Source organism: Rhipicephalus microplus, chromosome 2 (assembly GCF_043290135.1).
Source record: "Rhipicephalus microplus isolate Deutch F79 chromosome 2, USDA_Rmic, whole genome shotgun sequence".
Taxonomy (NCBI): Eukaryota; Metazoa; Arthropoda; class Arachnida; order Ixodida; family Ixodidae; genus Rhipicephalus; species Rhipicephalus microplus.
Genome location: NC_134701.1, coordinates 227,164,891 through 227,179,984, shown reverse-complemented (window position 1 = coordinate 227,179,984; position 15,094 = coordinate 227,164,891). Strand labels below are relative to the sequence as shown.

At 45.0% G+C, this 15,094-nt stretch overlaps 1 protein-coding gene across 1 annotated transcript in view; it reads right to left on the bottom strand.

Moving 5' to 3' along the window:
* LOC119169534 (uncharacterized) overlaps positions 1–15,094 on the bottom strand; it is a 98,303-nt gene that overhangs the window by 40,866 nt on the left and 42,343 nt on the right. Inside the window, exons 5-11 of the mRNA XM_075885828.1 lie at positions 13,016–13,199; positions 11,107–11,237; positions 10,764–10,913; positions 10,152–10,284; positions 8,469–8,624; positions 3,057–3,142; positions 1,906–2,102 (exon numbers count right to left, since the gene is read on the bottom strand). Of these exons, the coding sequence (XP_075741943.1) occupies positions 1,906–2,102; positions 3,057–3,142; positions 8,469–8,624; positions 10,152–10,284; positions 10,764–10,913; positions 11,107–11,237; positions 13,016–13,199 (1,037 nt within the window). The remainder of the gene's footprint in view (positions 1–1,905; positions 2,103–3,056; positions 3,143–8,468; positions 8,625–10,151; positions 10,285–10,763; positions 10,914–11,106; positions 11,238–13,015; positions 13,200–15,094) is intronic.

Sequence of the window (15,094 nt, the reverse complement as noted above, 5' to 3'; positions counted from 1 at the left end):
TATAATATACGTTTTGTTTACACTACACAAATATGAGTATATAACTATGTACAAGGAAAATTTGATTTCGGCTCTTTTCATAAGCTCTCTATCACCGAACGTCATCTAAAAATATACGCTCTAAAATAAACTATTATATCGTCAACAGCATCCCGTTAGTTGCTACTAAAAAGCACTGTATAACTGTTGAAAAAGCAGCATTATGAGTTCGTAAGTTCTTGTATTCTTTGGCACACCTGAACAGATGGAGCACATGAGGCAGAGAGACAATAATCTCTGATTTCAATGGCCACTTTGAAGAAAATACTGTACACTCGTACATCTCTAGACGACGAGGCCAGATACTGACATCCAAAAAACTGTCCAGTATACGCGTGGTGTCGCAGAGGGAACATTGAGGCGGAGCGTCGATATGGGTGTGGCTTTCGTTCTATAACTTGGTGTATTCTCGTCTGACAAAAAACAATGTGGTCCAACGCTGGGATGTTTGTCTTTTCAGCCACCGCGTTCTGTTGATCAAAGCAAGGTCGCAGGTTCAGTTTCTGGGCGCAGCCACGGCAACTTGATGGGGACGTATTTCAGGCGATCTATTCACTTCCGAACGCTTGTACATAGATGGGTCGAAATCAATCTGAAGTCATGTATTACCGGGTCTCATATCATAGAACGTTGCTACACGATGTTAAATTAAACAACGACTCAATTACTGAACATCTCAATCTCATTCATAATATGCGTTCGATTCGGACGTGATTAAGGGACTTCGTTGCACGACGTTAGAAATGTGTCAAGATTGTACCATACTGGAGCGTTGGAAGTGTTGCCGGACTGAATTATCTTGTTAGTTTGCCAATTACCTCATTTTTTTGTTGCTAACAAACATCTCTGGCGTTCTTTTCAACCTTAGCATCATAAAGACAGTTTTTTTTTTCGTTTTGCCGTTTCTGCTTCAGAATGTGGCTGCATAAGAAGTGATCCAAACTTACGGCACCTTTGAATAAGCAAGCGAATTTGGACCAGCTAACGCAGTTTTTGTGCGTAAACATGTTGTGGGCAGTTATAACACTTGCGCCAGCCTGAAATAGTCCACCATATTTCGCCGTGAGAAAAGGACTGAAAGCTCAGAAGCTTAGTCAATGAGTGCCTCGTACCGAGACCTCTGCGCAGACAAGTGATTTAATGTGTTGTAGCAACGACCCTAAATTACAACCTTCCCTCTTCTATTTTCCATCGGAGACTGCAACTGACAGTCTTTGCGAGAACGCACTAGAGTAGCATGAATGTGAGAAGAACCTACTAGAATCGATCATGAATACCAGCTCATTGAGAAACACACTATGACGATCCGCGAGCAGTCGTTTACAGGTCTGATGAGAATGTTAGATGAGGGAGTTGCATTGTTATTATGAAACGTCGCTTCTTAGCACCACTGAGCCAGTACAGGCCTCATACAGACACGCACTTCGTGCAAGACGATCGGCTAACTGGAAGTCAAGGGGTGCACTTTCGGAAACATCTTAAATGCTGTTGGTGAAATAGTGTTGCCTCACGGACATAACGTGTACGATTGAAAGAAATTACTGCCCCACAATTGATTTTCGTTAACGAAAGCTCCAGCGATGCCTCCAGCAAATATTAATACACGGCGCATCGGACAACATTCTATGCCTTACTTCCGCAGCTCTTTCTCCCTCATCAATCCAAGAGGCGAATTTGGCGGACTTGCACGTGGCGCTGGTGTTTAGGCAGGGCTGAACAAACGAAGTCTCATTGTCTGGCCTTCCCTTGATGGCACCGAAGCAGCTGCCGCAAGAAGGAAATGTGTCGATTTGCCTAATAGTGGAAAATGCTTTCCTCTCCACGATGGAGAGGGAATGTCCCGTTATAGGGTGGCGACGAACACACTAGAGTCTCGAGCTTTCCGTCTTGTTCTCCTCCTTGGGCGGCTTCTCCGTGTCGACCGTGTAAACCGGTTCCTGCGCTTCGGTGCCCCTGCCCCAAGGCTGCAGCTCGGCGGTCCCAAAGAACAAGAAAGCGGCCGCACAGATGATGCCCACGGCTGCGGCGATGTAATAGAAGTAGCTCCATGTCCGGATCGAGTTCTGGAGCAAAGAAATGCAAAGCGTTCGAGTGGCACGCTTGCGTTTGGCTGCAGCACGTTAATAACGATTGATATGCGGGGTTTACCGCCCCAAAACCACCACATGATTATGAGAGATGCCGTTGTGGAGGGATCCGGAAATATAAACCACCTGGGGTTTTTTAACGTGCACCCAAATCTGAGCACATGGGCCTACAGCATTTTCGCCTCCATCGAAAATGCAGCCGCTGCAGCCGGGATTAGAGCACGTTAATAAAGTTTGTGGCTGTTTACCAGTTACAGACGTTAGGAACAATGAACCACCCCAAAATGAACTGTACAAAACCATACTAATTGAACCAGATTTAGCTATTGAAAGAACTCGATGATGATTGAGTACTTAAGATACTTAGTAATGTTATGAAATGCAGCGTTACCACGTGATCTGCTAAATGGTCGTGCGGTTATTACATATTGTCGTTGTGAGACACGTGGAATCAACAGATTGTAGACAAAAATTATCAACACGAATGGCTATCCAGCACAAAAAAAAGCAATACCAATAGCAGAATGGACGCAATGTAATGTATGCATGCGCACAATTAGATTAGCGTGCGTTTCGTGATACACACTTGCACAGTGACTACTAACAATCATCACTCGTGCAGATAAAATTTCACTTTTTAAAAATCGATAAAAACATGCAGCAAACACTGAGAACAATGAGAACTGGTGTGGCAAATAGGAAATGTTATGAGAGCGGATTAAGCCGAACTTAAGAGTTTTCAGGCCGATTTTAAATTCTTTGTATATGTAGGTCAACGGTTGTGTTACGACTAAGTTTTGGAACACTATGCAGAAGAACTATATTCAAATATTGACATTTACTTGTATAATGGTGCTCGCTTCGGTAGTCCCTGCATATAGTCTTATACACTGTCCACTTTCTTTCGTCCAGTTGCTATCAAAAACTCACCTCCTCGCTCGTTAGCACTCCAGCGACGTACGGCATCAGGAATCCGGGCAGATTTCCGATAGTATTTGTGACCCCAAGAAGTGTACCTGAACAGGAAAAACAAAAATAATATTAGACCGCAATTGAAAGCAGGCCAAGTATAAGTCACCAGTCTTACCACTTCGCCTTTATATGTATGTATAGGTACGAGTCTGCTAGTCTCGTGATAAGATACCTCTTTCTCAACAAAATGACAAGTTGGGCCAGTTGGTGCTTGTTGTCTTTTATTTTTTTTCTCAGCTTCAGAGAAGAATATTGCCGAGAGGCAAATATTTGCAGTCTTTCCTTTGTCTCCTTTTGTCATTCGCGTGTGGTCTGCTTCTGCTGCACGCGTTCACGGAGGTACGTGTGAGTACGTAGAAAAATGTCGTGTATGTGCAGAATTGCAATGTCACTGGATGGCACGACCTTTGCTGACAGTCCGTACACATGACCGCTGAACGAAGACTTGCCGTTGTCGAAAAACTGTATCGGTCAACTCGCTGCGTAAGTGGAGCAAGTGTCAGTGAATGTTCTGCAATTTCAACAGTCTGCTTAACTTGCGGAAAAATCGTAAGCAGGGCCAGTTTGTAAAGCTTCATTGCAGGCGAGCACAAAGAAGGACCAAATAGCAAAAAAAAAAAAATAGTTTGGATAATCAAGCGCTCTGAACTCAAGCTTTGTTCTTAACAGCAGGTCAATATAAGCGAATAACCTAAAGAATATACACAAGCTGCGAAGGAGATGCAGGGTGGTGAGAGGGAATACGAAGGAATGAGAGTGGGACCCATATAAGCAGAAGCCTATACGACACCCTGCTCAAGGCACGCCCTTCATCAAGTCCACTATAACGTAGTTCTTTTTCAAGCAAAGCTTCATGAAGCGTTTCAAGTACAACGTTAAGCTCAGAGAACATTGCAATTATTTGCTGAAAGGGCATGCAAGCATACACATCTATGGTCCAAATTCTTACACCGTGCTATGGGCGCATTGCAAGTGGTGGGGGTACTCAGCGCTCTAAGATTTTGTTTAAACGTCGGAAACAAAGGGCACGTGAGCTTAATGATCTTGCGAATATCCACTGCAGTTGTGCGACAGTACCTTCCGTGACTCTGCATGAAATAAGGACTTCATTATCTCAGACACGTCTGAAGGGCGCGCCTCGCGTGTAGTGTCGACGGTGTTTGCCTATGTGGGTTCTTCTCGTCTACATTCACTCCTATCTCATCTGTTGCGCAGTCTCGGCACGTTCCTCATTTTTCTTTACTTTTTCACTTAGCCGTATTCCTAATAAGGGAGGAGAAACCAAACTTCCTTGTTGTTCTCAAGTAATATACTTTTTACTTCTTCGCTTATATTGGTGTATTCTTCAGCTTCAGTCGGCGTTTGTTCATGCCTCTTTGTCATACTTCGTATTCTGTCCTTTGCACTGCTCCGTAATGATTCTGTTTAAATGTCGACCTTCTTCATTGCCGAAATGCTTTTACCTTTCTTTCTTTTTTTAATAATGATGTTCGAGGCAGCGTTAGAACGTTACCTCAGTGAATATAACGACGAAGTTTGAGCACTCTTGTTTGTACGCGCTGCCATTTGACGTGGTTGCGAGCCGATTCTTCCTCGAGGCGAGCGTATAGTTGCTACCGAGTGTCACGCACGTAAGCACGCGTTTCATTGGAACGCGGTCGCGCACGCGTGCCTCATTTCCAGGCGCTGGACGGAAATGAGAAACTGTCTTTTGTCGTGGCGCCCGTTTGCCCCGAGATAAAGTGGCATCCGCTCACGCAGTCGCGGAGTTCTTCCGCGTGCGGCGGGCAATTGTAAGGGAGGAAACAAACTCGTCGGTAAAGAATGCTAGACGCGGAGTCTCGAAACGTGCCGTTTGCAACTTGTCCGCAATTAGCGACTGACAGCTTCTCCAGTAAGAGCCCGCCCTGGAGGCATCCTTATTGCTTACGCGAGTTCTTCGTTTGTAAAAAGAAAGAAAGAAAAGAAATAAAAGAAAGAAAAGAAAGAAAAGAAAGAAAAGAAAGAAAGAAAGAAAGAAAGAAATAAAGAAAGAAAGAAAGAAAGAAAGAAAGAAAGAAAGAAAGAAAGAAAGAAAGAAAGAAAGAAAGAAAGAAAGAAAGAAAGAAAGAGAACCAGTCGTGAAAATGAATGGGTGCTGTAAACGCTTTCATTACTGACCAAACACTGGTGGGTACAGACCGAACCGTTAAGAGAGCATTTTTACGATTCTTTAATGATCCCGAAGTCACTGAGCTTGCGCAAGACGCTGTCTAGCTTGTGTCGCCTTTCGCTTTGCCAAATGTGCGTATATTATCTGGATGTGGGAGTTAGGGTTACGAGCTCGTACTTTTACGTGCAGCGTGGAAAACTGCGGGGTCATAGAGCATCGCACCCAGGTTATAACATTCAGTTGTTGTCACTCGCAACGTTCGGACGCGCGACAGGTAAGAAACAGCCGGCCCCTGCATACTGCTCAGATGTGGGGATTCCAGGTGGCCTTATGCCTTGACTGTGAAAGTGACGTGACATTTCTGCACACGAAAAGCTGATGGATTCACATTTTGTGGAGAAGAAAATTACATCGGCAAGAACATGACGATGTAGGAAAATACCAAACAGCGTCTTGTGGCTTTTAACTTTCTCACTCGCACCTTTGCTCGTGGATGTGGTGGAGTTAATAGAAGTTCAGAATAGACTTTTCAGGATTTAAGCATGCTGCTTATACCCTTGTTACACAGACAGCCTAAACCGTGGTTACTCTTACCGGGGTTACGCCGCTAACCGCGGTTCGAAGAAACCGAGCTTGGCAACCTTGGTTAGGCAGATAACCGACAAAATGGCGGCACCCATCACCGACGAGTACATGCTGACGAGCACACGTGAAAAACGGATTAATTGAACGGCACGAGGCACGGAAAGCCTGATAAGGTTGAGGGAAAATTATCTGCAGAGCACGTCACGCAACGCAACGCCGAACTTCCGCCTGACGCATAGCCAAAGCAAGTCCGGATGAATATAGGCAATCTGAACAAGAAGGTGCCGTTAAGTACATTCATTGATTAATATTTGGGGTTCAACGTCCCAAATCCAACATATGATTATGAGAGGCGCCGAAGTGGAGGGCTCCGCAAATTTCGACCACCTCGGGTTCTTTAACGTGCGCCCAAATCTGAGCACACGAGTCTACAGCGTTTCCGCCTCCATAAGAAATGCAGCCGCCGAGATTTGAACCCGCGACCTGCAAGTCAGCAGCCGAGTACCTTAGCCACTAGACCACCGCGGCGGGGCGCCGTTAAGTACAAGAATGTGCTTTGGTGCATATATGGCATTTTTCTCTGGTTGCTGCTGAATATATTCGAAGCATATATACGCAAGGATGTGGCTCTGTTGCTTAGTGTGGTAGTTAGTTTGTTCTACGCCAGATAGCGTTAGCCAACTTAACCGACGGTGCTTTCGCGCGGTGTAACATTGGTGAACCGTGGTTCGCCCTAACCACGCTTGCTTTGCATGTGCAACAGGGGTATTACAAATTGTAGCCCTAATTACTTTAAAATTTACACTTAATTTTGGGAAAGTGCATCTATTCACGTTTTTTTTTATTTTTACAGTGATTCCCTGATTGATAGGTCTTGAAAAAAAGTAATATTCATACTATATTTCATTCAGATGTTCTTTTCACTAGTTTTTCGTACTGCATGCGTTGCTTAGAGCGCGCCTCCATCGGCCTCTCTTAACCTGTGACAATAGAGAGTTTGAGGATTGGGGGCCCAAGACACTGGGTACCCAAGCTGCGTTGCATAGGGTTGCTCTGGCGTTCCTAAAATAACCAGAATTTGAGACTTGGGTCAAACGCACACTGCGTTGGTTCAAACGCACACAGCGCCACAATCGGCGAAATTAAAATTGATGCGAGACATGGGCCATACGGCACCGAGGCTTGCGTTGCGTCTGCTTCATCTCGCTGGAGACCCAATACGCCTAGGGTGCCCACGCTAGTTTTCGATTTTTCGGCCTTGGGTCAACACGAACGCAAGAGCCCAAGATTGACTTGGATTCTGCTCATGTGCCCTGGCGGGTCGCAAACTTCTTGGGTGCCTGAGCTCCTTGGGGCCCGTTTTCTCAAACTCTCTATTGGAGAGAGAGGCACCTGAAGGTTTTGGTGCCAGTCCTTTACTATTTCTCAGTTTTGTTTTATGAGTACTGATATGAGCGATGCAACTCGATGATATGAGCGATGCAACTGATATGAGCGATGCAGCGATGCAAAGAAGTGTTGCAACTTTAATTATGGCTGAGCTTGAAGCTTTATTTTTCTTTAGTGCACCTACCTATGTTAAAAATGTGTTCGGTAGATTGAAATACAGGATTGCCAAACAAGGGGTCATTTGACAGTCGTTAGATGTGTTAATTTTATATATTTTCTCTTGTCTTCAAGGATGAACTTCAATGCGAACAGTGGTGAAAAGCTATCAGACCTTTCTAAAAGAAACTCTCGTAAGCCTTTCTAAAAAAATAATAATAATTGATGGAAAAAAAATGATGGTAAGATATCGAAGCTGTAACAGAAATACCCGTTTTGTGGCCTGTAACCAGGCGATAAAAACTACTCACAGCTCGATGAAGGTGCTTTGCGCCGTCACTTTGATGCACTTACATTTTTTCCCCTTCTAAACATTCTTACGAGCACCTTCTTTACGCATTTTACCATGTCGTAACGTCGCACCTCCAATATATCTTCATTGACAAGTGAGAGGCCGTATACATTAAGGTCGGTGCTGGCACTCCCCTCAAAACCCTGTCGATGGGATCGCACTGACACGATCAACATGATGACCGGGCACTTGACTGCGCAGCGACGGAGACAACCAGGGCTTAGAGGTTATCTGGCTATCAAAGTGCCTCTCCCACTGCACATCACCACACGCTATACAATGCCACACTGGTCAGAGTTCGAGTGAACCGACCTTCGTCCCCGTATATTGCTTGTGCATAGCTAAAAGAGGCACGTGTACTGCTGAGGCCAGGGAGACGTCGCATCACCTTCACAAACTGAACGAGAGATCCCCACTGTGACGCAGAGGGCATAAACCTCACTTCCATTCTCTCCTTATATTCCGCCGCTGAGCGAAACTGCAACAAAGACAAGAAAACAACACGCTTCCATTGAGGACTACCGAGTTGGCAATGCATCACTGCGTCGGCCACGTTGTCATCACGTGTCGCGCTCGCACACCGACTGCGCTGACTCGACGCGTCGTAAAGAAGACTTGCCTGTACATCTATCTGTCTCATCCTTAACCGAAGTCGGTCAGCCTGTGCGTGCGCTCTGCGTGCATTTTCTTTTTCTCCTTGTGCGTGCATAACAGTCGGAGTGCATTCAAGGCCTACCGGCGAAATCGGGCGACATGTCGATGTGGGTGACCATGAATCCCACTTCTCGGACGCCCAGCGCCGCCCCGGCGAGACTGAGTAGGACCACGGACCAAACTCGGTCGCATCCGGCCAGCGGCATCCCGATCAGCAGGAGAGCGGGCACAACGGCGGCTGCGAAGGCGAAGGTCACAACGCTATGAGACGCCGCCGCGCTCTTAATACTGGAAGAAAAACAAACAAAAGGCACGCTAAACAGCGCAACATCTAGTAATCGGGAGAGACCCAGACCGGGCCGTGGTTAGCCCAACCACGGTTTCACTTCGCGCATTCGCCGCGTTGTAAATGAGTGTTAGCAGGGCGGGGGGGCCTCGCAATAAAGAGACTGGGCAGTCGCCGTTACTAAACCAACCCCATTACACCACGTCTCACTGATAGCTCCGTTAGCCTCCTTGACTGCAGTCGCTGTTCTGCGCGCATTACACGTGTAATGAACAAGACTTTCTCGGGCAACCCCGCCGTAACGACAACGATGCCTTCATCTCAGCTTTGTTATCTAGCAAATCCTGCCTGCTTAGACTTTTGGGAACCATTGGGAAGACGTTGTAATAAAGAAAGACACCTTAATCAGACTCTTCTGATCTCGAAGCGTCCGAGCGACGAACTAATGAGTAAACAGATCGAGAATGCAAATTTTGTTACCCGAGGCAACAGTAGTAATATGTTTAGCTTAGCGTATAGGCAGATGCTTTTTTTGATCTTTTGCGCCTTGCAATAAATAAAAGAAACGAGTTTTCCAACTGAGGTCATTATGCTAGACAGGAAATGACGCCAGATAACAAGGTTCCGACAGTACTATAGCTACCGTGGATGGCGTTTTACATGTAGTATAACAAGATTAATTTTTCTTTAACGTGAAACAGCGCCAACAACGAACACGAAGAGAAGACTCAGCGCATTTTGTGTTATCACCCAGAGTCAGCCCTTCCTGCTTGTTTTATTTTCTTTGAAACAACTGTTCACTACTTTGCTCATGCTTAAATCTCGAACGAGAATCGCGAGTGTCCGTTGGTAAACTTAGGCTCTTATATAGGATCAGTGGTACGACAGAAAATGTTCCTCCGATCGTCAAAGCATCTGCTGCTGCTCTCTTACATGTACAATGCGGTTTGTGGATCATAACCTGCGCACCGCATGGGATAACGTAGCCAACATGACTCAATGGGCTGTACTTACTGTATACTCGATCATAATCTGCAAGGCAAAGACGATTTCTATAGGTTCACGAGATCAGTCGGAATAGATGCCACGGCGAAGCTCAGAAAATGATGCATTTGCCTGCTCGGCGTGACCAAGCCTCCAACGAATATCTTAAACGATACTGACCTGGCCCCGCCTTTGTATTGTTTTTTTCTATGTGGCTGTTTATTTTTGTTTAAGTTTGTGTTCTTTGTGTTTTTTCCCTCTTTCTTTCCTCCTACCCTTCTTTCCTCTGTGTGTCCCCTTCACAAAGAAGTAGGCAGGCGTTGTCCACCTCTAGGTGGCAGTTTCCAGCATGTATCCCTCTCTAATTCATGTGTATTTTAAAACTCTGAACATAGTGCACGCCTGCCAAACGAAGAAAAACAGGTAGCCATGGCGCGTGGCACGAGGACCTTGGGGCTGGTCGCTAGAATAAATTACAGCGTTGAAAAAACACACCGGACGTGTTGAAGAACTTCCGGATGGCAGTGGTGCTCATGATGCCTTTCTTTCGCAGCACGTCCGCATAAACACTCGCCAAACAGCTGGTGATTGTGGTGAGGAGGTATGGGAGAGAAGAGATGAGGCCGTTCTGAAATAAAATAAAACAAAATAAATCAAAATAAAATAAAATAAAATAAAGGTCACGCACGTGGCGGAAGCTAGGGCTTTCGATGTTTACCTTCAAAGTTTCCGTATACAAAGATACATTTTTGTTTTGAACGTGACACACGCTTGTCGTCGAATGCATTTTTATTCTCCGGAGGTTGCTTGCCTTCTGGAATTCACTACGATTGTTCAGGTTTCAATTGTTTAAAAACACTGGCTTTATAACAGTACATAATCGAAAACGCTTTTGTGTACTTAGATATTGAATAAACCCTTATAAAGGCGTTGAATGGTTTTCTGCTTCATTGTCATTTTATTTTATTTGATAAAATACCGCCCGTCCAAACGCCAGACTTTGGGCAGGGGCAAGCGGTGCATTGAAGATAGCGAAATGAAGTCACAAATGACAAAACGTATTAAACAAGGGACTGTAGCGATTGATAGCGACTACAGTTCACCCACCTTTTTGATGTCGTAGAGGAGGATCGTGGCCAAATACGAGGGAATAATGGTTAGGAATGTGTAGTAAATCCAGTTCGATCCAAAGTGCGCCAGAGAAAGAGCCCACAGTCCCTTCGACGTGGCGATGTGCTTCCACGGTATCTTCAAGTTCTGCAAGAAAAAAAAAATTACATCCACGTAACGCTTCGTAAGGCTTCGTGATGCACCGTTTATTGGTTAAGTTTCGCGTAATATAAGAAGCAGGCAAAGATAGCCACAATATCCTCGTGCATGAGGCGTCTAGAAATAAACAACCTTGCGCAGCAGTGAAGGATGCAGTTTTTGTGAGGAATTTGAAACGTGCCTTTTGTACTTTCTCGTCGCCCTGGTTGACGATAATGTAGTCGTACTCTTCCTGGGTGATTCGTGGATGCTCTTCTGGGCTGTCGTAGACTAGGTAAATCCAAAACACGAACCAAACGCAGCCTAGGAAGCCTGGAAATTCAATGGAACGTGCGTGAACTTTAGTGATCACGTTTGTACGACATTACTAAACTGAATCTGGACAAAAAAGAAAGCAGGACAAGTAAGAAAGAAAGGAAGGAAGGAAGAATGATGAGTAAGAGGAGAATATGAACTTGCGCATGACCGTATACTTTTTGCTGAAACTACGTTTTGCAGAAACTGAATAGGACCCGCCACGGTGGTGTGGTGGTTACGAATAGTGCTTCATTGCTTATCCGCAGGTCGCAGAATCAAATCCCGGCTGTGGTGGCTGTATTTTTCGTGGAGGTGGAAATGCTTGAAACCCGTGTAGACGGGTGCATGTTTAAGAACCTCAAATGGTCAGATTTCCGGAGTTCTACAGTATGGTGTCTCTCTCAACTATGTCGTCGTTTTGAATGTAAAAGCTTGACAAATGTTATTATTTATTAATAAAGTGGAAAAGCTGATGGCAGAAGCGATCAATATGGGCGACAGTTTGAATAAGTGTCACAGAGTCTAGCCTCATTCATCACATTTTGCGTGTATAGTAATGCTTTTATTGTGTTTTTATATCGCCCGAGCTTTTCTTGCTGGACAAAAGTGTATATAAAAAATCATGTGTTTTTTTTTCCCTTCGCCCGTCTTATTTCTTCGCACTGCGAAATAACAGACAGTAATGATAATATATACGGGATTGTACTTGCCGAAACCAGGTTACGATGAGGAAGGACGCTGCAGTAGAGGGCTCCGGAAAATTTAGACAATCTGGTGTTTTTTTAACGCGCCTCTACCGTTTCACCTCCACCGATATGCGACTGCCGCGACTGAAGCAGAATGACAGTCAGTAACGACCATCTGAGTGTGGCTCGCAACGCTCTATTAAACTCAAGTCAAACAAATAGCCGAACCCTTTTCTATCTGACTTTCTCCACAACACGGGAATATAATACAATAACAAGTTACTAACAACTCTTTCATTGGAAAGACTCCACCTATAAGGACATTTGCAGTGAATCGATCCGCGCTACGAGTACTCTTTGATCAGTGGATATTTTTATTATAGTAACTGGCACTGCTTACGTAAGGTATCTGAGGAGTGGCGCCAGTGAGGGCACGGAGGGGGGTGTGGAAGAGAAAAGCGACACGCGCCATCCATAAAAATTTGTTTGCCTTCCACCTCATTGCTTTCCAAGGACGAAAATAGCCCCACAACGCGTATTTCGCTCACCTAATCACCTCCTGCTCTCTAACCCTTCCCGTAAGAAATTAAATGTCGTAGATGTGACCCCAGTAAAGAAATCCTCGCGCCGGCCCTAAACTCTCTCTCTCTCTTTTGCTCATCCCTTTTAGTCTCTTATTTATCATCATCTCAGTCTCTTGTTCATTCATAATCATCTCTTATTCATCATCATCATCATCATCATCATCATCATCATCATCATCATCGTCTATAACAGCACCAAGGCGTCTGCAAACATTGTCTGATTACGGCTTCCATGAGTCAGCTCTATTTACCACGCTATTTATACTCGTTTTAATCACACCATTTAATCTTTTACCACCTTTGTCTACGTTTATTTTCCTGGTGCACTCGCTGTCTCTCTCCGATAGGCCACCGATTACCCGCTCTAAGCAGTAGATGATCCCGACTCCCCTCTCAATTAAGAATAAACAAAAATTTATTTATTTTCGATGTCCTGCATGCTTTATTTACCCCAGTCATATCGCTGAGCACACGTGTTAGTTCGCAATAAGCGACACCTTCGCTGAAGCAGGGGCGAAGTTACCGAACACGTAGAAGACAGCCGGCCAGCCTCCGAGAAACGTGGACGCTGCGAGGAACCCGGAAAACGTGAGGGCAGCCATCGCGCCGACGTGGGCTCCAGCGTGCACCAGTGCAGTGGCCGTGGAACGCTCGAACTTGGGCGACCACTGCGCCAGCATCGAGTGCATTGCCGGGTACGTGACGCCCTGTAAAAACGGCGAAATATGGGTGGATATTATTAGGGAGCTTTAGAATACCGTTTGCAAGCGCTGCGGGCGTTGCGGGCGTAGCGGGCGCCATATGAGCTTTAGAATAGCGTTTGCCCTGCTGCGATCCGCTACGCACGATCGCAGTGACACCGTAGTCTCAAAACCAGCGCTTGCGTGCCACATGCGGGCTGCCATCACCGAACGCAATTTCGGATTTTTTTACGTGCGGTCCGCGAACGTGAACGCCGACTCGCGTTACGAAGCATGCGCAGTGGCAGCGACCGCACCGCAAGGGCTCGCGGTGCGCTATTCTAAAACACCCTATTATCTTGTTCGCGCAAGATTGTCCACTTCTGCAGCTGACAAGTCGTAGCCAGAGAATTCCCGAGTCAGAGGAAGCGAAACCGGACCGGCAAAATAAACGCCTCTTGTAACGCGATAACGCATATTTGAGGGCGAAATAATATTAATCAAACCTAAACGCACATCACGATTGAAATATGATATACCTTTAGTGCAATGCAGTACGCGCGAATTTGTGTATGTAACAGGCACACAGTTTTGTTGCGATGTGTTTATGAAGCATTGTGGTAGTTTGCAATGCTTAATGGGATACTGAAGATAAAGTACTTTCTTATAGTTGAAAATAGAATTTCGCACTATCAAAAACAATACTATTGGGGCTTGGTAAGTGATAAATCACGCAAAAAATGACGTGCAGTTAGTGACGTCATGTATAAATGCTCTCAATTACTTGCCTAGACACCACAGATGTTTATGGGGTCTACTGGGGCCTATATTTGTCGTAATCGGTAAAAAAAGTATAATCTGGTTAAATAAACTTGCAATTGAGCGAATTGGTTAATACTTCAAGGTAGCTTCGTGTTTTCCTTGAAGTATAGTCTCATCTGAGGGTGCCAAAAACTTTCTCTGCCAAGTTTCAGAAAGTTTTGCTTAGCCAATGGGGTTAGAATGAAAAAAAAAAAAGGAAAACGCCTTGAAGGCTTTGGTATCACGCTCGCAGTCATTTGCAGAAACGTCGACGCTAAATTTAAAACCGGAGATTTTTACCTTCTTTTTCTTTTTTTTCGTGAAGTTAAGGTAACAAAAGCAGGGTTGAAAGAAAATTTTCAATCTAAATTAGTTCATTGTTACGCTTTATTGTCCCTTCGATATGGCGCCTTATTACGCAGCTCTAAAATTGGGTACGCATTGTCATTTTTGCGTCTAGGTATTAAATACAATGTAGATAAACGTATGAAGGAACAAGTGAAAAGCCGAAAGAAATGTCAATGTCAGAGTGGCAGACCTCTGCAGCTGTCGCTTTGTTCAAAAGTGTGTGTGATTTTACAGACCGTAGGGTGGCGGGCTGGAACACTATATCCGCGCAGCTCACTCAAGTTTACACTGAAATAGATATGAGAAACTGAACGCCAGTGACACACAATGACCGGAATGAGGTCAGGCGGAGAAAAGTGGATGTCGGGAAACCGACTACGCCGCATGCATCATGACAGTCTATGAGAAGTAATAAACAGCAAAAAAAAAGGTTATTTTTGCCAGCGCACACATATGAGGCAGCGTCTGCTTCGTTGTTTAGGGCTGACCGAGTTGCATGGTTCAGCTCAAAGGTATTACAGAGCCAGTGACGTATCTGTATAGCGGGGACACCCGAGCAGTTTGCCTCGCTTCGGATGACCTCAGCTGCATTATATTCAGTTCACTGAAAGATGTACCTGAATAGCGGACCGGGGTAGGCCCCTGCTTTATGTTTCTTAAGATTTCTTTTTTTTGTTTGGATTCTTCGTACGAATGTTTCTTTTTCTTTGTTATTCCATGTACAAAGCATCCATTCGGCGAATTTCTCAAAATATTACATGCTTGGATTCAGT